This window comes from Somniosus microcephalus, chromosome 1 (assembly GCF_052327205.1).
Source record: "Somniosus microcephalus isolate GS21.2 chromosome 1, FLI_Smic_1.0, whole genome shotgun sequence".
NCBI classification, from domain to species: Eukaryota; Metazoa; Chordata; class Chondrichthyes; order Squaliformes; family Somniosidae; genus Somniosus; species Somniosus microcephalus.
The window spans coordinates 115,540,415-115,567,322 of record NC_140987.1 but is presented as its reverse complement, the minus strand read 5'-3'; the positions used below and the strand labels follow the sequence as shown (position 1 = coordinate 115,567,322).

General features: G+C 43.4%; 1 protein-coding gene across 2 annotated transcripts in view; it reads left to right on the top strand.

The window, feature by feature from the left end:
• Positions 1 to 24,122, top strand: part of LOC147124308 (spindle assembly abnormal protein 6 homolog) — an 88,010-nt gene extending 63,888 nt beyond the window's left edge. The window contains exons 10-17 of one of the 2 annotated variants that reach the window (XM_085984866.1): positions 2,885 to 2,974; positions 9,858 to 10,037; positions 13,204 to 13,285; positions 14,610 to 14,740; positions 16,227 to 16,376; positions 16,813 to 16,919; positions 20,236 to 20,342; positions 22,581 to 24,122. In XM_085984866.1, coding sequence (XP_085840992.1) covers positions 2,885 to 2,974; positions 9,858 to 10,037; positions 13,204 to 13,285; positions 14,610 to 14,740; positions 16,227 to 16,376; positions 16,813 to 16,919; positions 20,236 to 20,342; positions 22,581 to 22,675 — 942 coding nt within the window. In that variant the 3' untranslated portion in view covers positions 22,676 to 24,122. The remainder of the gene's footprint in view (positions 1 to 2,884; positions 2,975 to 9,857; positions 10,038 to 13,203; positions 13,286 to 14,609; positions 14,741 to 16,226; positions 16,377 to 16,812; positions 16,920 to 20,235; positions 20,343 to 22,580) is intronic. The other variant, XM_085984871.1, reaches the window with a different exon arrangement.
• The last annotated feature ends 2,786 nt before the right edge of the window (positions 24,123 to 26,908 follow it).

Sequence of the window (26,908 nt, the reverse complement as noted above, 5' to 3'; positions counted from 1 at the left end):
GATCCCTGTACCTGCCTCACTCGTAGTCACACCGTCCTGTCCCTGACCACGGATTACATCTGCATTAATTAATTTCATAGGTGTGACCACCTCCTGAAACATAGAGTCCAGGAACTTCTCCCCCTCCCTGATGTGTCGCAGTGTCTGAAGCTCGATCTCAAGCTCTTTAACATGGATCTTGAGTTCCTCTAGCAGCAAACACTTATCGCAAATGTAATCACCGTGAGCCTCAATGGGGTCCACCAGCTCCCACATTTTGCAACAGTGACACATCACCTGTTCACCCATATCTATGTAATTAATTAAATTTATTATTGTTAGTTATGAAGACCCTCTGCCCCGATATAGATGATACTATTACACCACTATTCAATAGGACTTACCATCTTAAAGGAATAAAAGAGAAGGAAGAAAACCAACCAACCAGCTGATCACCAACCTCCTCCTTGAATACTGTCTGTGGGGCCTGTTTGGTTGACTCGTCTCGCTGCTCTGCTTCCGCAGTGCTGTCTAAGCCTGGGAGTGGGGAACAAAACAGAACAAAAAACACACCCTCACCTCCCACTTGCCCGAACTCTCCCTCTTACCAAACTCTAGCAGCACTCAATGCACAAGCACTAGTCCCGCCCCTTTTATACCCAGATTCTACTAACAGTTTAATATACACTTAAAAATTAAACTCACTTCAAATAATTAACTTTTTAACACACTAAAATTCACAAAATACACTTAAATGACTTTTCTCCCTCTTACCAAACTCTAGCAGCACTCAATGCACACTTGGAATTCTTCTATTGGAGATTATATAGTGATCTTCAGTTAATGTCTCAAATTCCTGTGAAATACTATGTATTATTTAGAATGTATAGCTCATACACCAAAGTTTAGGAATATTAGATCCAAAAGTTAATCCTTAATCTGACCATAGACAAGGATTTAGTTCTGCACAGTGAAGGTCAATGATTATATTTCTATATTTGTGTCACACATTCCAGGTATGCTTCTCCAGTGATTTGCTGGTTAAAGCAGTGAGTAGTTGAGAGCCACACAGACCAGTAATGGCCCAGATTTGATACACAATCCATGTTAAGTTAGAAAATCTCAGCTGGAATGGCGATAGAGTGCTATAGTTGGCCTCAGCATCCATAGACTAGGAATGGGAACCTCAATCAGGGTTCCCGCTCCTCGTCACACTCCAGTGATTCCAACTGGAAAACTGTGTGTGTGTGTGTGTACGTCACATGAAGACAGGATGAAGCTCCTCTGTTTTGGCTCCCACAGTCGCATAGCCTGCTATTATTCACTGTCCAGATTTATGTATGAAGAATAAGGAATAGTCACTTAGGCGAGGTACCGGAGGGCAACCAGAGGAATTCATTTTCTACAGGGAAGGAAGAGAGGAGTAAATTAGTAGTAAAGGGCAGTAGTGGAAAAAAGTGGTCCAGGTACTTTCTCACACATAAAGGATTATCAGCAGATGTAGAAATAATGATGCAATTGGCTACTCTGGGCCTTCTATTTTCAGGTATTTTCTCAAATTTAGGTCAAAAAAATCGTATATCGTGCTTTTCCAGAAGAAAATGAAACTGAATGTTTGTAACAGAAAATGTTGACTTTAATTCGGGTTTAATCAACAAAACAATTTTGGTAGAAGCAAATGAAAATACTTGAAGTAATAAATGCTTACACTCTCTTCGCAAACTATAATGCTGGGCATTATGGTGCCTCCTCCTTCATGGAACACCTTCCAGCTGTCTGTCTGTGACACAGATCATCAAATCATAGAATAATACAGCACAGCAAAGTTCCCTGCAAGCTGTGCTTTGTTCTTCCTGGCATGTTTCTTTTAATGCGCAGTCCTTTTAAATTTCTGCGCCTGCCTGGTATTTACAATGTAAAAGTCAGTGAGCACCCTGCGCGGGACCTTTGGGATTACTGCGTGGCTGCACACCATAGAGTGAACATTGCAGCACAGAAGGAGGTCATTCGGCCCATCGAGCCTGTGCCGGCTCTTTCGAAGAGCAATCCAGTTAGTCCCAGTACCTCGCTATAGAATTTTTATTTTTGACAGCTTTCTTTATTTTATTTTTTTAAAAGCAGTTGTATCTAAATATCTTCACTTGGAATCCAACCTAGATCCTGTTTATGCATCATCCGCAGCAGCAGGTGCATCCCCTCCCTTGGTGTTTTGTGTATAGATAACCTGTGCTCTGTGTTTGCACACCAGCTTGATCAAAACTTTTGAAAGCAGTTCCTGGAGGGCAGCCCTGGCCAGAGAATCTCTAATTTTTAGTCTTTCAGGGATGACTGCGGGTATGATGAGTTTGTAGTTGGGTACGTCAACAGTTTATTAGACGTGGCTTTGTCAAACAGGATCAAGTTGTTCAGCTTGTCTCTTTGTTTTCCCTTTGACCACTTCTTCTTGGCCTTGCCTCCAGTTTTGTTTACTGGCTCTATCATTTTTGCCCCATTTTTATGACTGAATGGCTGAAGTTGCTGTCCATGCTGATGCTACCTGTCTGTATGGCGAGAAGATGAAGTGCTTCCTGTGTCATGGAAGATGTCTGCATGTTACCCCAAAACTGCCTAATGTTGATTTAAATTTCTGTACTTTATTGAGTTTAACCCTAAAATCAAAAGGCTTGCATATTCTGTGCCATTCCCGTTACCTCTTCATTAAGTAGTTTGGTCGTTTAATTAAAAATATGTGCTGTTTTTAGACCTCATAACTTTTCATCTATTGTTTTACTGTTGTTTAAATTTAAATGTGTGTAAGGTTTGCAAAGGCATAAAAAGAACTTCTAAGAGTAGAGCAGAGTGGGGGATTTTACAAGATTCTACAGGAGTTATTTCTTTTATACAAGTGATTCACATTTATTTGCAGAAAAATCTAGAAGAGAGCCTGGAACAAAAGCAACAGCAAATGGGAAAACTGGAAGCTACTGTGAAGTCTCTTTCAGAAGAATTATTAAAGGTAACTAATTAGACTTTTTGTTATGCTAGCAATTGTGTACAGTTTTGGTCTCCTTACCGCAGGAAGGATATACTTGCCATAGAGTGAGTACAACGAAGGTTCACCAGACTGGTTCCTGGGATGGGGGAATTGGCCTATGAGGAGAGATTGAGTAGACTAGGCCTATATTCCCTAGAGTTTAGAAGAATGAGAGGTGATTGCATTGATGCATACAAAATTCTTACAGGGCTTCACATGGTAGATGCAGAGGGGATGTTTTCCCTGGCTGGGGAGTCTAGAACCAGGGGTCGGCCATTTAGGACTGAGATGAGAAGAAATTTCTTCAGAGGGTGGTGAATCTTTGGAATTCTCTACCCCAGAGGGCTGTGGAGGCTCAGTCATTGGATGGCCTACTCCTGCTCCTATTTCTTATGTTCTTATCCCAATCCAGCTGCACTTGCCTCAGATCCACCTTGGATAAATGTATGTAGTTTAGAACAGAAAGACTAAATATTTTTGGCCTAAAATAGATTTTAAAAGCTTTAATAATAAAAACAGAAAATGCTGGAAATATTCAGCAGGTCAGGCAGCATCTGTGGAGAGAGAAACAGAGTTAACGTTTCAGATTGATGACCTTTCGTCAGAGTTGTCTAAAGTAGATTGGAAATCTAGATTAAAAGATATGACGGTAAATAAGCAATGGCAGATATTTAAAGAAATAATTTATAATTCGCAACAAATACATTCCCTTAAGGAATAAAAACCCCACGGGAAAAATGGTCCAACCGTAGCTAACAAGAGAAGTTAAAGATAGTTTTAGATTAAAGGAAGAGGCTTATAATGTTGCCAAAAAAGAGTAGCAAGCCTGAGGATTGGGAGGAGTTTAGAATGCAGCAAAGGATGACCAAGGAATTGATCAAGAGGGAGAAAATAAAATATGAGTAAACTAGCAAGAGACATAAAAACAGGGTGTAAAAGCTTCCCTAGGTATTTAAAAGGAAGAGATTAGCGAAAGTAAACGTGGTTCCCTTAGAGGCAAAGGCCGGAGAAATTATAATGGGGAATAAGGAAATGGCAGAGAAATTAAACAAATACTTTGTCTGCCATCACGGAAGAAGATGCAAAAAAACTTCCTGGAAATAGTGGTGAAACAACGGTCTAGCGAGAATGAGGAACTGAAAGAAATTAGTAGTAGTAAAAAAAAAAAATAGTACTGGAGAAATTAATGGGACTGAAAGCCGATAAATCTCCTGGACCTGATGGCCTACATCCTAGGGTTTTGAAAGAGTTGGCTATAGAGATAGTGGATGCATTGGTTGTCATTTTCCAAAATTCTATAGATTCAAGAACGGTTCCCGTGGATTGGAAGGTAGCAAATGTAACCCCACTATTTTAAGAAAGGAGGGAGAGAGAAAACGGGGAACTACAGACCAGTTAGCCTGACATCAGTAATAGGGAAAATGCTAGACTCTATTATTAAGGACATGGTAACAGGGCACTTAGAAAATAATAATAGGATTGGGCAGAGTCAACATGGATTTATGAAAGGGAAATCGTGTTTGACAAATTTGAGGTTCTTATTAAACTAATACTTTGGGCTGGATTTTCATTCAGCAGTCGGGAAGGAAGCGGGACTACAACTTTCGGGTTTTAGTCCCGCCTCCATCGACATCCGGCCAATCCACGCGATTTTCCCTTGTTGAGCCTGCCCAGCGGGCTCAGCAGGCCAATTAAGGGCCACCCGGCAACAGGTGACGTCACAGACTGAAATTTCATCTGTCAAGACGTGTTGACAAATGAAATATCAGTGTTTCACAGCTGTTTGAAGCTGTCAAACACTGACAGTCTGACTTCTACCCTGAGTCCTTCTACGCAGACTCAGTTAGAACTCTCATCGGCACTGAAAGCTGCAGGCTGTCACTTTTGACATCGCAGCCATTCTGCTTTCAGTGCCGGCTGAGTGATGAACTCCCGACGCCTAGAGGAAGAAAGGCTGTTAAGGTAAGTACAGGTAATTTAAACTTCTTTAGACACACCAAACACGCTCACCTGAACACCGACATCGCGACCCCTCCAAGTCCTTCAACCCGATGGCCTGCCTGCTCTAACCTGGCGTGGTTTGGAGCCGTTGGGAATCCCACACGACACCCCTCAAAATAGGGATTAGGCTAAAAACTGCCTGTTAACTACCTGTTAACAGGCAGTTAATTGGCACTAATCCATTCCTGCCTGGTTTCGGCGGGTCCCAGTGCGGGGCAGGTACCCACCTCCTTTGAAACCTACATGGAGGCGGGTTTTGGGCAGGATGTTGTCGGGACCCCCAAATTCGGGATTTTAGCGCCCCCCCCCCCCCCCCCCGGCACGCCTAAAAGCCCGCCTCACGGCACACTGAAAATCTAGGCCTTTGTATCTGTCTTCATGGTAGAAGACACAAAAAAATTCCGAAATAGTGGGGAACCAAGTGAATGGTGGAGCAGGCTCGAAGGGCTGAATGGCCTACTCCTGCTTCTATTTCTTACGTTCTTTTCCTTCCCCACCCCAAAATTATCTCCTCTTTTCTCTCCTCCTCCTTAAAGCACCAAAAACCTGGCATGGCCAGTGTAGTGTATGTACTCTGCAGCCCCTGTATACTGCAGTACCAGTAGTGACCACCCCTGTATATAAGCCTGTGTAGTAACTTTGCATAGTAGTTCCAGTTTTGTCTCCACTCAGTAAAGACCTGTTGTAACCAACTCCTGCAGTCCGTGTCTCAATTACACACGGACATAATACTGGCGACGAGCCGATCCGAACTTACCTACAGTTCTGCACCACCTCATGGGGATCCATCCCTGAAGCGAAGTTGTCAGAGGTCGAGGCCAGAAGGAAGAAAGAAAAAAACCCAGAAGAAACGGGCGTCGACCGTGGGCAGCCGCCTCTGATTCATCGGAGTTGAAGATTTGCAGGAGATCCTGTCGAGAGCGGGGCTTGGTTATCCTGTCTATGGTGTTCCAGCTAATCGGGCTGGTGGCAGGTAGTACACTGATCCTTCCTGGGCTGCGACGGGCTAGAGCTCGATCGGGTGGCTTTTCAACAGGGCCGAGCAGCGTTGTCGGGAAGAGGAGAGAGAGCGAGAGGGTGGAGCACACAGGGCGCGGCCGTTGCTACGAAGCTGGGCAGCGTACAGACCCGAGAAGAGGGAGGAAAGTGTCCCGTAGGGTTGCTCTGACGACGGGAAAATAAAAGAAATTAGAAGCGCAGAAGGCCGCGAGGAGCTGCAGTTTTCCATGGGAACTGCGGAGAGCGGCGTTAGCAGCAGCGCGGGGGGGAAGTGCGCAAAGACCATAGGGCGTCGCCATCAAGGCATAAAAACGCCAGCAACGGCGCTAGCAGCAGCGGAGAAGACGGAAAGCGCGGGAGGCGCCATCTTAATCCAGCGGGGAAGAAGGCAAAGCGCAGGAGGCGCCATTTTGTTAAATCGGGGAAGAAGGCAAAGCGCGGGAGGCGCCATCTTAGATTGCCAAGATGCCGACGACTGGTCACTGCCTTCGATAATGCAATAGAAGACTGGACCACGTATGTGGAAAGAGTCGAAGTATATTGCAAGGCAAACGAAGTAGCCGATGAGAAAAAGGCATCGGTACTACTAAACTTAATGGGCGCAAGAACGTACGGCCTATTGCGGAACCTGATCACTCCAGCCAAACCGATGGCGAAGAGTTTTAACGAAATTGTTGATATCCTACAGGAACACCTAAATCCTACACCGCTGCTGATAGCAGAAAGATTTAAATTCCACAGGAGAAATCAGCATAAAGATGAGAGCAATGCTGATTACCTTATGGAACTACGCAAGCTATCAAAGCACTGCCAGTTCGGAGCAGGACTGACGGATACTCTACGGGACAAATTTGTCTGTGGACTCCTGAGTGAAGGAACCCAGAAGAGGTTACTCTCAGAGAAAGAGCTGACGCTAGATAAGGCTTTCAGCGTGGCAGTATCGTACGAAGCAGCAGCAAGGGGAGCTGCGGAAATACAGCAAAAGCCACAGGAATACGGCACCCACGAAATGACACGGGGATTTGAAAAATGTTATCGTTGCAGCAGAACAACCCATGACCAGAAGGATTGCTGGTCCAAGGACAAAATATGCAGGCAATGCGGAAAGATGGGACACATTGCACGAGTTTGCAGGTCTGGGAAGAAGACTTTGCAGGTCTGGGAAGAAGACTAACGACAACAAAAAGGCTACTAAGGAACAGTACAGGAAAGTACAAAAGATGACGGACAGTAGTTCCGAAGACCAGAAGAGCGATAGTGAATCCGGGAACAAGAGACTAAGCTGTCTCAAACTTCACAACGTAATCGCAAAAGAGGATCACCGAACCATTTGGGTCACCCTCACGATAGCAGGGTCCCAAGTCAAAATGGAATTGGATACAGGATCAGCCCTGACCGTCATGAATCGACGAGACTACGAGCGGCTATTCTCACACATACCCTTGCAAGAGACATCCATTGTCTTGAAGATGTATACGGGGCAGAAAGTGTACCCCAGAGGGAAAATAAGGGTGCCTGTCGAATACAACGGCAAGGAAACACGAAATGACTCGACACACTCCTGGGTCTATGATTTAACGGTGAAGGGATGGCCAGCACATGGCGAACCACTGTTGCCAGCATTCTCGCCGAGAAGAGAACAGCTGTCAGTGTGCAGAGGAACCTTGATGTGTGGATCCATAGTAATTCCAGCCAAATTGAAGGATAGAGTGCTCAATGAGCTTCATGAGGGTCATCTGGGAGGGGTAAAAATGAAGAACTTAGCCAGAGCATTTGTGTGGTGGCCGGGAATCGATAGAGAAATCGAAGAGATGACCAAGAGCTGTACAGGATGCCAGAAGGTCCAAAACGCCCCACCACAAGCCCCTCTACATCCATGGGAGTGGCCCTCATCTCCATGGCAAAGGGTGCACATTGATTTTGCTGGTCCATTTATGGACTCGATGTTTTTAATTGCGGTGGATGCACATCCAAAGTGGCCAGAGGTAATAAAAATGTCCTCAACCACCACAGAAAAAACTATCACAGTCTTACGAACCATCTTCGCCAGAAATGGGCTGCCTGAACAGATTTGCTCCGACAATGGACCACAGTTTGTGTCTGAAGAGTTCCGGAGGTTCTTAAAGAACAATGGTGTTAAGCATTACACATCTGCCCCATATCATCCAGCCACTAATGGATTGGCTGAGAGGTTCGTTCAAACATTCAAGAAGGCTATCAAGGCAATGTGTAATGAAGACATACCCCTACAACACAAGGTGGATGACTTCTTGTTTGCCTACCGGAATGCGACACATGCGGTTACCAACCAAACTCCAGCCATGATGTTCTTCAATCGAAGACTACGATGCCGCTTGGATTTGGTTAAGCCAAACATCAGAAGAGATGTGGAAAACAGGCAGTTTCAGAATATGAATGAAAGGCCGACCAGGAGTTTTAAGATAGGTCAACCAGTTTTGGCCCGGGACTACCGCACAGAGAAATGGCAGCCAGGAACGATCTGCACACGGCAAGGACCTCTAATGTATACCGTGGACGTTGGAGAGAGCATTGTAAGACGCCATGCTGACCAGATTCTAGAGTCACTGGAAAACGTCAATTCCACACCACAATCCGATACACCTGGTGATGAAACCGAAGTATCAATTGCATCTACCTCAGAATCGGGGATATTGGAAGCAGACGAACCAAACAACAACGTTGATTCCGAATCAACTTTGCCAGAAGAACCTGATACCCCAAAGAGGCGTTATCCAGACAGAATCAGGAAGCCTCCTCAAAAACTGAACTTATAATTGCTTAACTTCAGCAAATGTATATAGCAATGTAATTGTAAATATGTTATTTAATTATTAATCGAATGTTATATACTGTTTAGCTAAAAGGGGAGGAATTGTAGTGTATGTACTTTGCAGAAGGAACTATATTCTGCAGCCCCTGTATACTGCAGTACCAGTAGTGACCACCCCTGTATATAAGCCTGTGTAGTAACTTTGCATAGTAGTTCCAGTTTTGTCTCCACTCGGTAAAGACCTGTTGTAACCAACTCCTGCAGTCCGTGTCTCAATTACACACGGACATAATAGCCAGAACAGTTGGTACAAAGCCTATCCCTATATCTCTTGATTCCCTTAGTGCCCAAAAATCTCTCAGTTTCAGTCTTGAATATATTCATCGACTGCATCCACAGAAATGCTGGGAAATTGCATTGACGTCTAATTAACATGATTGAGGCCTAATTTTAGCTGCAAATTAGTAGCTGCTTCTGACGGCTGTACAGAATCCAGTTGGAAAATTGGATGGGGTGTGAAATGGGAAAAATGTGGCATAACTGATTTTCTTCCATTTTTCCAATCAGTAAAGCCAACTTTAATTGGATGTAACTGAACAGTTACCTTAGTAAATTCAGAATAAATACAGACCTTTTGTGGGTTTCATTTAATCCATATTTTTGTGAATCAGAGGTATTGCCATTATAGGTGTTTGCTGTCTGCAGTTGAACGTTTAGTGGCGTCTGCATTGCCCTCCTACTTCTGCCCTTCATCATTATAATGGTACCTGCATAGTGTAAGGTTGTTTTTTGAACTGTGCCAAGTTGAGAAATGCTTGTTGACCAGTTATGATTCTAGTTGAAGAGCAGCCAGGACAAAAGCCTAAATTGGAGCCCCAGCGTTCTTTGCAGTGTCCCAGAATCATTGCATTTTTGACACCGGAATAAAGTAAAACAAAAATTATCTAAATTACTATCAACTTACTAAAAAAATGCAAATCTTCACTATTACCATTTTTTTTTAAGGTTCATTAAAATGAATTAACCGTAAGAGAATATTGAAATTTAATTAACATGATTTATGTTTTGGTGTAGGCCAATGAAATCATTAAAAAGCTGCAGGGAGACATGAAAAAGCTGATGGAAAAAATTAAACTGAAAAATACTGTTACGATGCAACAAGAAAAACTTATAGGAGAAAAGGCACAAATTCTCCAGAAGGAGCAACAAGAGCTAAAAGAAGTTCAACAGACTCTGAGACAAAAGGAAGAGGAGGTAATTATAGAATCATCGAAATTTACAGCACAGAAGGAGGCCATTTGGCCCATCACAAAGCAAGCTTTCCAATCCAACTTTATCCATATATGCATCCAATATGACATCAAGAAATCAACTAATCACCCTTGTGCATTCCCTTATAGAACCATAGAAATTTACAGCATAGAATTGGCCATTTGGCTCATCATGTTTGTGCCGGCCGAAAGAGCTACCCAGCCGTATCCCACTTTCCAGCTCTTGGTCCGTAGCCTTGCCGGTTACGGCACTTCAGGTGCATATCCAAGTACTTTTTAAATGTGATGAGGATTTCTGCCTCTACCACCCTTTCAGATAGTGAGTTCCAGACCCCCACCACCCTCTAGCTGAAAACATTTCTCCAACTCCCCTCTAATCCTTCTACCAATTACTTTAAATCTATGCCCCCTGGTTATTGACACCTCTGCTAAGGAAAATAGGTCCTTCCTATCTACTCTATCTAGGCCTCTTATAATTTTATACACCTCAATTAAGTCTCCCTTCAGCCTCCTCTGTTACAAAGAAAACAACCCCAGCTTATGCAATCTGTCCTCATAGCTTAAAATTCTCCAGTCCTGGCAACATCCTCGTAAATCTCCTCTGTACCCTCTAGTGCAATCACATCTTTCCTGTAATGTGGTGACTAGAACTCTATGCAGTACTGTAGCTGTGGCCTAACTAGTGTTTTATACAGTTCTATCAAACCTCTCTGCTCTTCTATTCTGTGCCTCGGCTAATAAAGGAAAGTATGCCGTATGTCTTCTTAATCACCTTACCTACTTGTCCTGCTACCTTCAGGGATCTGTGGACATAGACTCCAAGGTCCCTCTGTTCCTCTATCCTACCATTTATTGTGTATTCCCTTGCCCTGTTAGCCCTCCCCAAATGCATTACCTCAAACTTCCCTGGATTGAATTCCATTTGCCACTTTTCTGCCCACCTGATCAGTCCATTGATATCTTCCTGCAGTCCACAGCCATCTTCCTCACTATCAACCACATAGCTAATTTTTGTATCATCTGCAAACTTCTTAATCATGCCCCCTACATTGAAGTCTAAATCATTGATATATACCACAAAAAGCAAGGGACATAGTACCGAGCCTGTGGAACCCCACTGGAAACGGCCTTCCAATCACAAAAACACGTCTTGACCATTACCCTTTGCTTCCTGCCGCTGAGCCAGATTTGGATCCAACTTGCTACTTTCCCTTGGATCCCATGGGCTTTTATGTTTTTGACCAATGTGCCATGTGGGACCTTGTCAAAGGCCTTGCTAAAATCCATGTAAACTACATCAAATGCACTACCCTCATCAACCCTCCTCATTACCTCCTCAAAAAATTCAATCAAGTTAGTCAGACACAGCCTTCCCTTAACAAAGTTAGAAGGACAAGGGCAGCAGGCGCATGGAAACACCATCACCTACAAGTTCCCCTGCAAGTTACACACCATCCTGACTTGGAAATATAGTGCTGTTCCTTCACTGTCGCTGGGTCAAAATTCTGGAACTCCTTCCCTAACAGCACTATGGGAGTACCTTCACCACACAGACTGCAGTGGCTCAAGAAAGCAGCTCACCACCACCTTCTCGAGGGCAATTAGCGATGGGCAATAAATTCTGGCCTTGCCAGCGATGCCCACATTCCAGGAACTAATTTTTAAAAATCCGTGCGGACTGTCCTTGGTTAATCCATAACTTTCTAAATTATGATTTTTTCCAATAATTTTCCCACCACCGAGGGTAGGTTGACTGGCCTGTAATTACTCAGTCTATCCCTTTCTCCCATTTTAAACAAAGGTACAACGTTATCAGTTCTCTAGCACCATGCCTGTAGCCAGAGAGGATTGGAAAATGATGGTCAGAGCCTCCGCTATTTCCTCCCTTAACAGCCTGCGTTACATTTCATTTAGGGCTGCCGATTTATCTACTTTCAAAGATGCTGAACCTCTTAATACTTCCTCTCACTCTATGTTTATCCCATCTAATATTTCACACTTCTCCTCCTTAACTACAATGTCTGCATCATCCCTCTTCTGCGAAGACATATGCAAAGTATTCATTAAGAACCATGCCCATGTCTTCTGCCTCCATACATAGGTTACCTTTTTGGTCTCTAATAGGCCCTACTCTTTCCTTAGTTCTTTATGTATTTATAAAACATCTTTGGGTTTTCCTTGATTTTACTTGCCAATATTTTTTCATGCCCTCTCTTTGCTTTCCTAATTTCCTTTTTACACTTTCTATACTCCTCTAGGATTTCTGTAGTATTGAGCTCTCGGTATCTGACAAAAGCTTCCCTTGTTTTCCTTATCCTACCCTATATGCTCCTTGACATCCAGGGGGCTCTAGATTTGGGAGTCCCACCCTTTTTCTTTGGGAACATATTTGCTCTGAACCCTCACTATCTATCTCCCACTGCTCTGACACTGATTTACCTTCAAGTAGCTGTTTCTAGTTCACATTCCAGTTCTAAATCACATCTCCGCTTAGTGAAATTGGCCTTTCCCCAATCGAGAACTTTTACATCTGGTCTATCTTTGTCCTTTTCCATAACTATGCTAAATCTAACTGAATTATGATCACTACCACCAAAATGCTCTCCTTCCACCTGCTGAGCTTCATTCCTTAAAACTAAGTCTAGAACTGCTCCCTCTCTTGTTGGGCTTGTTACGTACTGGCTAAAATCGTTCTCCTGAATGCATTTTAAGAATTTTGCGCCCTCTATACCTTTTACACTAATTCTATCCCAGTATATATTAGGGTGGTTGAAATCCCCTACTATTGCTGCACTATTGTTTTTGCACTTCTCAGAAATTTCCCTACATATTTGCTTTTCTATCTCCCTCTTGACTGTTTAGGGGTCTATAGTACACTCTCAGCAATGTGATTGCCCCTTTTTTGTTCTTCAGTTCAACCCATATGGCCTCATTTGATGATCCTTCTAACATATCCATCCTCACGGCTGTAATTGTTTCTTTAACTAATGTTGCGACCCCAATGAAGCACAATTCGTTATGATCTATATAAAAAAAATATTTTATTGAGTTTTGAAGAGGTGGGGCGGGAGGGAAGAAAAGGAGTTTATTTGAAAATTAGTTTCGTTTAAAAACAAAAGCTGTCACTTTAAAAAATATATATTTTTTAGGTTCGTAAGTTGCAAGAGCAGCTTGATGCCACAGTCGAAAAACTGGAAGAAAGCAAGCAGCTTCTAAAGACAAACGAAAATGGTTAGTACTTGGAGCAAGAATATTATAACAACTTGCATTTATTTAGCGCCTTTAACGTAGTAAAACGTCCGAATGCACTTCTTAGGAGGGTTATCAGACAAAATTTGACACCGAGTCACATAAAGAAGTATTAGGACAGGTGTCCAAAAGCTTGGTCAAAGAGGTGGGTTTTATAAAAGGTGACATTTTTATGTATGCTTGTAGAAATGCTGGAGCATAAACGCCGGCATGGACTGGTTGGGCCAAATGGCCTGTTTCTGTGCTGTGTTTTATAGGTACAGGAAACTTTCTGATATCCGGCACTGACGGGACCGAGCTGGTGCCGTACTATCAAAAGTGCCGGACATACCAGTGTTAATGTTGAGAGATACGGAACTGAAAAGCTCCGTATGAATCAACAAACCCTGTTGCTTAGCAACAGCTTCAAAACAGTCAGCTGCAGCTGCAAGCGTCTCTAGCTGAAGCTGTTGCTATAGCTACAGACCTTGCAGTGCCTGACTGTGGGGGAAAAAAAGCAATGAGAACTAAAAAAACTTATAGAAAACGGCTCCTGACCTTTGCCGTTAGATCGAGTATTCCGGACATATAACCTCCGGATAAACCAAAGTCTCCTGTAATGAGACCATGTGCACTCCAGACACAGAACCTCATTCAACAGGAGTGTAGATTGGGGGGGGGGGGGGGGGTGGTTAACGTTTTACAATTATATTTCCTTCACTAAGGAATATATGCAAAAACTGTTAGCACTGAAGGATGAAAAAAATGAAAGGATAAGTTGAAATAGATACAAGAAATGAGTCCAGGTGTGGTATGTTTGCTGATGTGAAAATATAGGAGAGTCTGTTTCAACGGTGACCGCGACAGCCAATATGGATAGATTTCCTCTTCCAGTAACTTTTCAGGTTGGGTGCACAGAGTTTTGGTGACAACCAGCAATTAATGAGGAATGAAGTGTTGCAGAGAAAGATGCCGTAGTCTAGTCTATAAGGATCAGCTGTTCTTCAAGTATTTGGATGTGACCCAGAATGCTGGCGTTCCTGGAAAGCTCCATTTTAAAAAGAATTAATAAAAGCCATTGGAAGACCTGGTAATGAGACATTGTGTAGTAGTGTTTTGTGAACTGGTACACTTTACCATTTACTACTGAAACTAGTACCGTTTCAATAATAAATTGAAAAGCACAACACTGTAAGCTCACCTTGATTAAATTTGTTTCTACTGCTTCAACCTTTTTTTGGGGGGGTGGAGGGAGGAGCTTTCAAACTATAAGCTCCATTATTTAACTTTTAAAATATTTTAATATACTGCTATTTACCTTTCACAGTAATATCCTGGTTGAATAAACAACTGAATGAAAATAAATTAGCAGCACTGCAAGAGACTCCAGGCTCATTTGACCCATCAACAATATCTAGTAGCAATCTGTCCAGGCCTGGGGGTATGCAAAACAGTCTGGTAAGTGAACTACTAATTATGTGACCAGAATAATATATATTGTACAAATGAATTGATACAATTGTTTTTATAATTTCTAGTCAGTGCATTTTCAGGTGCAAACAAGTAGGGAAAGGAGGGGGAGGGGACATGGGATGGGGAGCAGTGAGTATCATTTTTTAATTTTACCTGCATTTTCATTGGAACATTAATGTTTGTTGCTGTTCTTCTTGATATTGTGCAATGCAAGACTTTTATTTCCAACTATTATAAAAGTGTCATTTTGGTTCAGTGGAAGCATTCGCACCTCCGAGTCAACGTTTTAATTCCATGAGCATAAAGCAGAGGATGCCAGGACTCTTCACCCCTTTACATGCCAGATGATATCCAGTGCTTCCCCATAGATGGATTGCTGCGCCTGCAATAAGTTCAGGCTAAGGACAGGCATTTAAATAGGCAGGTGGAGTCATTCCCAGCCCTCCCAGCTCATGATCCTATTATTCACTGCGGGGAGGGGGGTATAGTGAGGTGGTTACTCACTTTGTGGGGCGACCAGAAGATGTGGGCCCACCCAGCCCCTCTTTGGGAGATGAGCTGGCAGCAAACACTTCAGACCAAAGATGATCACTTTTTTTCCCGAACGCAGGCATATAACCAGGGAATAACACTGGAGCCTTTGAGGTTCTAGAACAGCAGCCAGAAATATCCAATCATGCCAGCCATTGCCGCTCTCAGGCCTGCAGCAATAGCTGACTTTCCTCTTCACTTCCTGGTACTAGACCCTGCCATGAGGGTGGATCTGTGCCAGGGGAGCATCTAGGAAATTTAAACATAGAGCTAAGCAGCACATTGGACATGTTAAACAGTTTGCTGCTTGTTTGTTTAAAAGTGCCTGTGGGAAGTGTAGTGCTCAGCTGATTAACTTGTGAGCACAGTTCTGTGGACTATGTAAAAACCTTGATGGTGGTAGAGTCTGCACTCCCAGGCACCCCTTTGCCACCAATTCCAGCACAGAACCAGTTAACGTAACTTGGGGTGATGATTTCCAATGGAGCTTGCGTTCATGGGCTGCCCTCTGCCACAAATGCTAACATAGAGCAAAATCCACGTTCAGCAAGCCTTTGCCAAAGAGTTTAGCAGTGTGTCTATCACTGAATTAACTCCAGTTCAGTAGGTAAACTAGTTGCTATGTGATCCTTTCAATTTGCCCCAGCAGAAAATTGCCAGATCTTTTAAAGCTCATTAATGAGCAGCACTAGATCTTTTTGTAAAGTTTTTGAATTTAATTGGTTGCCATTTTATTGGGGTGGGGTGAGGGGGCATAGAAAATGGGGAGTGGTGCAAAACAGGAAAAGACAGTGGTTTTGCATTCATTGCTGTTAAACAGCAGTGGAAAGCAGCTCTCTGTTTTTGGGATGTGTATAAGTGTGCATATCATATTGATGCTGATTTTTTTAAATGAAGGTCCTTGAATGCTAATATTTTGCTGTTGCTTTTCCTTTTGCAGCAAGCTTTGTTGCACCCTCCTTTCTCTGTCTTGATGCCACAGCCTGTCTCTTCTGCTTCGCCTTCAGATAATTACTCTAAGAGCTTTGTTTCTGCTGTACGAATGAATACTCCACCCCTGAGGCCTGGTGTATCAGGACATGGTCTTCAGGCAGGCTTGATTTAACCTTTTATTTTTATTATTCATACTTTTTCTAACATTTTGATCAAACTTAAATGTTTTGGAATTCACTAAATTTTTAAAGCCTGATTGAAAATATTATTTTTAAAGTAGCTTGTATATATAAATTCAGGACATTTGATGCAAACCACACCCAACTGTTTCGCTAGTTATCTGGAGCGGTGTTATAATGATTACACATTTGAATATCTAATGTTTTAAAATGTGGTTTGTAGATGTTTCATAGTAATTTTCATCTGCATGTTTGATATGATTTGCTAGATACCTGTGCACTTAGGGTTCTACTCGTCTATTAAGTGATATTATTTTGTAGCTGCTGTAGTTTTATTGAAAACAGAACCAAAGTCACTTTATTAATCAGAAAAACCATGATGTATGACAAGAGCATCTTGCATAACTCTTCTAGGTGCACTTCAGTCCTCTGCAGCTAAATCCTAACCGCACTCCTGCATCTGAACCTAAATCAGGTCCTTCAGCTTCAACACCAACATTAATGGCTGCCTCTTCTGAAAGGTATGGATTGATTCCAGCGACCGTAGCAATGTAGCAGAATTGATGCATTTTAGATCAGTTTTGTTTTCAAATGTCACAACCAGTATTACATATTTCCTGTTGCATGCTGTTTAGATTTAGCTACTGTGTGAGATTAGAGGTTGGCATCCTGATGCAAACTAAACTTTTGAGAACTTGCAAATTTGAGATGAATTTGTGACATTGAAATCCAGTATTTAAAATGCCAGAACAGTAAATAACTTGGGTTGCAGTTCTTGAGGTGGGGAATTGGGTTGATTTGCGCCTCATTAGTGCCCCCACTCGCGCCCTGGCTGCAAACTTCGCTTGTGCCCCCTGACCTGTCGCCAGACAATATGTCCGACAGGGTCGGGGGCGTTTTTGCAGCGGCGCTAGTAAAGGGGCAGGTGTCAGGCGGCCATTTCTTTTGGCCACCTGCCCCCCTTCCCCCTTTTTTTCTTGGGGTTGCTGGCCGTGATCTCTCAGCCCAGCACTCCTCTTGAGTGCCGGGCTGTTTTCACAGCACCCAGGGCCCCGGTGCGCGCAGCACTAGGCCCCGCCCCTTTAATCAGGGGAGGAGGCCTGCAATGTCGCGGTGCTACATGCGTGGCACTGTTGCACGTAGCGCCGTGATCTTCAGTGCTAGCGTCCCAAGAAGGAGGTGGAGCGCTTCCATTAGTGTTCCACCTCCTGCTTGGGGCGTCACAACTGAATTTACAGCAGAGGGGTGCTAATTTTTTTCGAGGCGCTAAAAGTCCTGCCCCAGCAACGTTAGCGCCCCAAAAGTCATAGTCATATTGTGTCTGCGCCGGCCATCAAGCCCTGTCTATTCTAATCCCATTTTCCAGCACTTGGCCCGTAGCCTTGTGTGCTATGGCGTTTCAAGTGCGCATCTAAATGCTTCTTGAATGTTGAGGGTTCCTGCCTCTACCACCCTTTCAGGGGCAACACCCACTTTTTCTCCCCTGGGAAGCTTGATGGCAGTGGAGGTGAATAAGGACCACAATGCAAACAGCTCAAAAAAGGCTTTTTTTCCTGAAGTGTGCTGCTTTGTATTGTGGGAAGTTTTTTTTTTCTGCATGAATTTGGAGTTAATTCCTTCCCCTTTCTGCTGCTATAGCGGCTTTGCCCATTTCTTCACATCCTCCAGGATGTTTCAGTGCCTGCTCTACTCTACTTTACAGGGGAGGGAGAATTGTAGTGCTAAGCACCTACCTAGTCTTTCACTTCTGTCTCCTGACCCCATAGCCAAGTTAGAAAACTCATTGTGCAAAGTGTTGTGGGCATGGACGCACATTCTGCAAATCCCAGGCAATGTTTTTTTTTAACAGGACAGACCTGTCTCCTCAATGTGGAGCACGTTTTAGGATATTCAGAAATAAGTCCCAAATGGTGCAAATCAAAAAAAATTATGCTTTTGGGCTGCATGAAGGGGGCTATGCACCTAATAAAAATTAGAGGGAACATTGGTCAGAAGGGGAGTTGGAGAGAGAATGAGTCAGAAGGGAAGTTGGAGTGTTTTATTAGTTTGTGTTTCATCGTTTTCTTCTAACTGACGGTAATACTTTATTTTGCAAACTGGAGAAACCATTCTGTTTTTTTTTTAAAACGCACGTCACCATAATCCTGTTCTCTCTTTGGTCTGGTCCAGAAACTCTGGCATTCCCAAAGGGGTTTGACCTTTAGAACCTTTGTTGACTGAAACTGGTTTTTCTATAAATGCACAAGTTGTCCCGGTTCATTTCAACGTAATTACCTAATTAGGAGTGTTGCTAGGCGGTAAGGTAACTCATCAAAAAATTTGGCTGACCTCCAGATGTCATCTGAGCCTTCTCAAGATGTGTTGGAGCCTGAAAATAAAACCTGTTTATGGGCTGATCTAGGTGGCGCATGCAGGAGTATTTGCATTTATATTTTAAAGTTGAGCTGCAAGTTCACAGATAGCATACTTCCATCACGCTGCTCAGACTACTGGTGATAGACTTTTTTTCACTGAATGTTACAAGTAAGCAAATTTGGTATTTCACAACTGTATACTTTAAAGGGCAAGAATAAGCTTATTTGCAATACATTGCTGGAAGACCCACAACCTAGCATTTAAGAAAAAACTTGGTTCAAGGAGTTTCTTAAAGGGTTAGAGGACAAAACATCTCTCTCTGATACTGAACATACAGACCACTAAGAGTCATTATTCAAATTCTGGATTACGCTGAGTAAGCTAATAGTAAACCAATGCAACATATTAATAACTTGCATAGCCTCAGCGCTCCTGGAGTTGGGAAAGGAAACACAGAGGGGTCTGATCCGGCTCCTTGTGACCACTACTGTAAAAGGCATGTGTGTGGACAACAAGATCAGGTTCACCTGTGATGACCCCACAATCAAATAGCCTGCCAATATACTGTGACTAGGCTCATGCATGATGATTGGGCACTTAAGGTACAGGGTGCTGCAAGAGTTAGAGAAAATGGAAGAACATTTGAAGAGAAAAAGAGGACTGTAGTAGTTATTAACCCATGTCAGGCCATATTTAAAAGAGTAACTGTATCCTAATGCTAATAGATAAAAGATGGAAAAAAACAATGCCTTAGCTACCCCAATGTTCTAGTGGAATGTATAAATAAGCTAAGCCCTGTTCTAAACCTTTGGGAGGGGGGTGTCATACAAGGTAGATCTTATCAGAGATTCATCTTAGAGGTTTAAGCTTCTATGCAGACTACAATGGGATTTTTGGCTAGGACCAGAGAACATGTTTGTGAACTAGCTTCAGCTATGAAATATGGTCAGGCTGTGTATTCTGGGTGACTGGGTACATTATTTGAAATGTTAATTATGCACATTGGTCTGCAGAGTGTTTTGTTAATGGTTTTAAAAGTTAAGCATTTGAAATTGAAGAACTTGGTTTAATTGTTATTGTAAAACAGATGAGAAAATTATAGAGGATTTGACACTGGCTTTGAGCTTGACAGGCTCATTGTAAAATTCTGTACAGCAGAACTCCTGAGAGCTTACTTGTTGGAATAAAAGTCACTGCCAGGGGATAACTGGCTGAAATAGAGGAAACAGTTAGTTTGTATTTAGCTTGTCAGTTCAGCTTGGAATTGTTCCATTTTCAACAAGTCAAAGGCTGTAATCTAAAGATGGTACACTCCACTTCCTCCAATCTGTAAAATGTAATACAGTATTTGGTTGTCACCTGTACTTTGTAAAACAGAATTAAAAAATAAATAAATGTTAATCTCTTGTGTTAACCCTTCAATCTGTCTGAGGTTTGAACAATTCCATCAAACATTTAATTAGAATTACTTCTTCATTGCAGTGAACCGGTTGGCTTGGACCTGAAATACTTACAAAAGAAGGAATGCGGTAAACCAATTTTGTCTCGAGGTGTACCACTGCAGAAGGCATCATATCCATCTAGTACAGGTAGTAAAATAGTTGGACTTGGTCTAACTTGTACATACATTTTACAGTTTATTTCCATGCCTGTATTTAAAAATATTGGCCCAGAAATTCGGGTAGGGGGCTTCCCGCGGGTGCAAGCCCCCGACCTGCACTTACCTTGCACGCCGGCCGTTGAGCTGTGGGCCCCCATGGAATTCCGATCCGGAGCCTGGTCCAGCTGCCGGCGCGTAGTGCTTGCGTATCCCAGGGGCGCAGTTAGTTCGATGCGTCCCCTGGGATCACGTGGGCCATGGGGAGCCAATCGGAGCAGGGAATGCTTCATTCATAAGTCTGACAGGAAGTGCTGTCAAGACTTATAAATACTACGGCCCCAAAATAGCACTAAATCTTCAAATAAATCTTTTTTAAATCACATTTTTTATTAAACTATAAATTACATGAAATAACTATTTTAAACAATTTAAATTTTTGAACAAAATAATTTTATTTTCTAACGGGGCTAAAAATAAACTTACCTTGCTTTAAAATATTTAAAAATAATAAACCTGTGGAAAAAATGTTTTAATTTTAATTAATTCACCACTTACCTTGTAAAAAGCAGGCCTTGCGCCTGCTTTTTACATTTCTAAATTCTGCAAACTTACGTTCCCGGGAAAACCTGTATATAAAAAAAAAAAAAAGACCGAAGTTCGATGCGCACGCGCAGCCCCTCCTGCGCACGCGTTCGACCTCTGAACCCCTTCGTTCAGAGGAACGAAGTGCCGGTTTCCCACGCATGCGCAGTGCATGCAGGAAACCGGCACTTCCATTGGACCTACAGGTGAGTACCCCGTGCGTACTCGCCCGTAGAGACCCGAATTTATGGGCCATCGTAATAGCTGGAAGGCTGGTAATGTTGAGATTTGTATGAAAGGCTTTTTCCACTTTCATTTTTGTTTAAAAAAATTTTTTAGCAATCCTTTAATGAAAGCATACAGTTTACTTTTAATTCAAAGTGAATTAATTCAAATTATTGAGTAATTTGAATGTTAGTGCAAAAAAAATGTTGAATTATCAGAAGATTATAATCCAACCAATCTTTGACTTGCTTTCTTCTGCTACTGTTTAATTGTTCAAAGTTGACACAAAGTTATAATATGCAATTTGTAAAATGTAAGCAAATGCCTACAAATAAGGAATATAAACAGGAAATGCTGGAAATACTCAGCCGGTCAGGCAGCATCTGTAGAGAGAGAAGCCGCCATCTCCACAGATGCTGCCTGACCTGCTGAGTATTTCCAGCATTGTCTGTTTATATTTCAGATTTCCAGCATCTTGCCTAGAAATAAGGGTCTGCAGTATATCTGTGTGTCTGCATCAAGAACTAAATACAAGAGTAATTCTATATAGGATGTGAGAGGAGCTTGACGTGATGACCCCTTTAATTTTCCCTCCCTGTGGGGATGCACATATCCTCTGTTCAACGTCATCCCTGTCAGCATAGCTGAGATTAGCAGAAACCAATATACCATTCCACGGCACAGTGCATTAAGGTGCCACGGCTCAATGCTTCTTTCCTTCAGTGCCTGTCTTTAGTTCTCTGCCCTACCTACCCCTATGTTACAGGAAAAACACACTCATTTTCTTCAGTCATCCACAATAAATAAGCCATGTAGCTAAATCTGGTCTATCTTAGATCCACAGGTGAATCAAGCTGAAACAGGTTATCTTGGGGGGGGAAAAAAAACAAGTGGCTCTAGCAGGTCAATTGTTTACTGTGGAAAGGTTCACAATTAGCTGTTGTTTGTCTTCTCTTCCTGTCCTAAACCAAGACCTGCTTGGTCATCTCCTTGTACTTGATATCTATATTGGTACCCCATCCCCATATACATTAAATTTAAAATCTTTGTCCTCATCTTTAAATCCTCCATGGCATCGTGCCTCCCAGTCTATGTGATCTCAAACATCCTGACCTGACTCTGGCCTTTAGTGCATCACCCCTCCTCTCGTCCTCGCGCTCTCCCTCTTTGTACCTTTTGGACCAAGCATTTGGTCATCCATTTTAACATCTCCCTTCTTGGCTATCTATGAAGCAACTGCAACAGACAGACCTGGCAATGATGGGGTAAGATGTCCAGATATTGTGTTAATAAAAATTCTTCAGACAGGCTTTGGGAATGAGATAGATGATCAATTTAACTGTCAAGTATAACTACTTTCTTCTCTCTTTACCTACCCCCCCCCCCCCCCCCCAAAATCTGTTTTCTGATGTTTATTTAGTGCCAACACGACCACCAGTGCCAAAGCAAGGAAATCCACCACCAGTGATGTCTGCCTACTTCCCAGGACAACAGCCTAGACTCCCTGCGTCATGAAGGAAGAGGCAGTAAAAAACCTCTCGATCTCGATCATAGTCCTGAAAGGAGACTGCAATTATGAGAAAGGAATTTCCTTTTTCAAGGGGCCTCCTGAATGTATCACTGCAGGTAAAACAGTGATGCTTTTAGACCTGTTTGTCTTTTGTAAGAAATGACTGAACTGGGCAGTGACAATTAGCATAAACCCAGGTGCTCATTCAAACTGCCAGAATACACTCTATTGCCATTTTCAAAATATTAACTTGTGTACAAATATAATCATAATTTGAGGGGCGGTCTCCTCCTGCACAGGAGGCAGCAGTATACCAAAGTACATGTGATAGGGTCAGGATTCTATATTTTGTGCCTTACAGATTACTAGAATGATGTGAATGATAGATGATCTGATAGAAATATTTTGGAGCAATCAAGATGCGTGTTTCCGGGCATAAATCTTGAGTATTTTGTAACAGTGAAGAATATTGGTTACCTTCTACATGAAGAAACTGGGGCTTTCTTCCTTCTGTCCCCCCTCCTCCCCCAACACACACACTTTTGAATATGTCCTGCTATTTAAGATTAGTGTTTATGTAACTACAAACTTTTAGGGGGTAAAACTCTCAGTGGATACAGTGACAATGTTTGTCCATTATGTAGTCAGCATTGCCAATATCTTTGGCACAGCTCTTGTCTTTTGGTTTTGTTTTGCTCAAACTATGCTATCTCTCAAGACTTTTATCTTTACCTGGGATCGCATGTATGGTACTGTTGATGGTTAACAAGAAAGCAGTGTTTGTGCAGCTGCCTTAACAAGGTAGTTGGAAGTGCACTGTATGCCCTTTTTAGGCATCAAAATGAAGACATTTATCTACTAACTGAAACCAGTCTTGAGCTCAGTTTTGGTCAAACACACTTCTTATTGGAACCTCACAGTAATTCAGTATATACAGTCAGTATTACAACACAGGAATGGGTTGGCCCTGCCAAACACTGCAGGGAATACAGAATTGTTGATGTTTAGCACTGGAGGGGGGAAGCAGCAAGTTCTGTCATATTAGTAGGACAGTAGTTATGTACTTTCTGTATCTGCAAAATAAATTTGATAGTTACATACTAATGAAATGTGGATGCATGTTGTCTGATGGAAGTGCACCTCAGAATTAAGTGCCATTATTTACTGTGCCCGATCAAATTATTTGCCTGCAAGTATGAACTACTGTAACTTATCGGTGTAGCTCTGAATTATATCACTTCAATAAGGTGACTAATATAATCACATCAGGGATTTTAAAGCACATCAGATGTACAGAACTGGCACTATGTTCCCTATTGTGCTGTAACTAGTAATTTATGACATCTGTACTGAATATATGTCAATGTACAAATTGTAACATATTTTGTATTTAAAATGAGTGTTGCATACATATTTTGACTGAATAAACTATATGTACTTTTGCAGAAGAAATTGTGAGCCTTCACTTTTTATTATGTTAAAGTTTGCTCAGATCTGCCATCAATAAGCATAGCTGGAATATGCAGGGTGGGGTGGGGGAAGAGACATTAAGGTTATTTAAAATAACATTACACTCCACAATAGGAGAGTTCAAGTACTAGAGGAGGGATACACAATGAGACAAATGGCCATTTGTCAATCCTGAATTTTTGTGTGTTTTCATGTTTGTCTTTCCTGAGGGCTGAACCTTACTAAATGTGGTTCTATAGGTAAGGGCAATCCTCCAGTACATTGCACCTAAGTGACCATTCTTCATAGTGGAGCCTAGAGAGTGAGGCCTAGAAATTCAGGGGCTTAGCGCTGGCCGTTAAGGCCCGTTTTGATAAAAATGGTGGCTGACTTGCTTCCGGCTGCCATTTTGAGGACGGCGGTAGCGCTGCCGTTGCCAGCGCTTGCTCCAGCTATTTAGGTTAGGCAGATTGTGACGCCAATGAGTGCAATGCTGATTTGACGCACGATCTGCCATTTTTGACGTCGCCACTCCTTTTAACGCCCTCTCCTAATTATGACCAGCTGACCAAGTGTTCAGCAGCAGGAAGGATCCCCAGCAGTGTTATTAAAAGGGATCAACAACTTGCAGCTGACATGCTTTTTCAGTTCTACTGGCTGTTAAGTTTCTGCAACTGTTTTGAGCTTTCTAAACTTGTTTAAAATTGCTGAGGTCACAGAGGGTGTTGCTGCAAGTGGAGAACGCTATGCTTCTCATTTAAAGGCTTCTGCTCGTAGCACTTGCTTCCAGTCATGGGGGCTCTACTTGCAGTGCCCTTCGCGCTCGAGTATGATAGGGAGATGGAGGAGAAGATGCTCGCAGAGGGAGGAGGGGGGCTCTCGGCAGGAGGCCTTTCTCACCTAGGATCTTCCAAGAGCATTTCTCCTACCTGCACTATTGGGAGGCTCCACTTCACCAAGGAGGTGGTCACAAAACTCTGCCACCTCCTGTAAGGCGACGACTGCTCTCCAAGTGGCCCTCAAGATAACCATGGCCCTCAATTTTTTCGCCACTGGATCCTTCTAGCCTGCAGCAGGAGACATAACTAATGTCTCCCAGTTTGCTATCCATCGCTGCATCCAAGAGGTCACAGAGGCTCTCCAGGAGAAGGGACTTCATTGTCTTCTCTCTGAACGAGAGAAGCAGGATGAGCACGCATGGGGCTTTGCCAGGATAGTGGGCTTCCCTTCCCCATGGTGCAGGGCGCCATCGACAGACCACACGTGGTTTTGTGGGCACTATAACAATCCTAAGATGTTCCCAAATTGCAAAGGCTGCAGTTGTGGTGCAGTCATGCCCAGTGCTTCATGATAGTGAATGCCTGCTATCTTGGCAGTAGTCATAATTCCTTCATCCTGTACCAGTCCAGTGTGCCAGCAATCTTCCAGCCACCATGTCAAACCTGAGGGTGGCTGCTCGGAGACTAGAGCTATCTGCTCTGCATCTGGCCGACGACTCCCCTCCGCAACCCCACCATTCGTAGCCAGCACTAATAGTAATGGCAGCCATCCTGCCACGAGGAGCGTCGTCAAGCAGACCATCGGAGTGCTTTAGCAATGGTTCTGCTCTCTTGACCTCTCAGGAGGAGCCCTCCAATATGCGCCGTAGTGGGTGTCCCATTCCATGGCGGTCTGCTGCATGCTCCATAACTTGCCCATCATAAAGGTGCAGCCCTTGCCACCAGGGGTTCTGGACCACCTGAGGAGGAGGAAGGGAGGAGGCAGGCAGCACATCCTTGTTCCAGATGGGCTGTCATTGAGCGCCTCATCAGATTTAATTCCAGTGAATGAAACCCCAAATCCGCCGTTGCTCACCACTTCCCCATCGTATCATCCCTCTGTCACGGAACATCACAGCGTCCTTGGCACAAAGCTGAAATGAAAGCCACCACAAAACAGGTTCCAAACAAAATTCATAAATTTTTCAAATCAAATGACAATATTGACTATTCACCCTTGTGTATTTCCTTAGGGCCTGTCTATTGTGTGCCCTTTCCTAGTCTAGCGCTCCTACGAAGTGCTTCCCCCAGTGGCTGCAGCATAGCTATTGGAAGGCTGCTGAGTTTCAGTGTGGAGACTATAGATGGCCTTGCAGGATGACCTCGAGCAGCTCTGGCCCTAGGAGGCCTGGCTGTAGACTGCACCACCTCGGCATGGGCGGCAGCAGTCTGGGCGGACTGGCTGGCTGACAGGCAGCAGCAACGGCACTGGCGGAGTGACAGTGGTGGGAGGACGAATGCTGTCATCCTGAGAGAACAGCAGGTTCTTACTCCATGGAGCCTCTGCCACTCCCCCAGGGCAGCACCGCAGCATTCCTAGCCATCGGTTGGAGCACAGATTGCCGGACTGCTGCGACACCTTGCAGGCCCCTTTCGACACTCGTTAAACCCAGCAACGATGTCAGCAGTCTGAGCTTGCGTGGCAGCAAGTTGAGACTGCAGGAGAGTGGTCTGCGCTTCCACTGCAGCAGCGAGAGGTTGGGTCACTTCCACCTGTGCTGCAATGGAAGCTGCGAGATCGCCCGTCACACCCAGCATCATCTGTGGGTCCACAAGTTCTCTCCTGGAGTTGCCCATCATTTCCATCCTGGAAATCATGGGCTCCAAGCTCCGTGCAAAGCCCTATGCAATGTTGGAGCCGGACTGCTCCATGCTCCTTGACAATGACCAGAGCCCCTCTGACAGGTTTGCCATTGCACCTAGCATTTCCTTGTGCATGCCCATCACCTGTCAGCTGAAGGCCGCCCCATG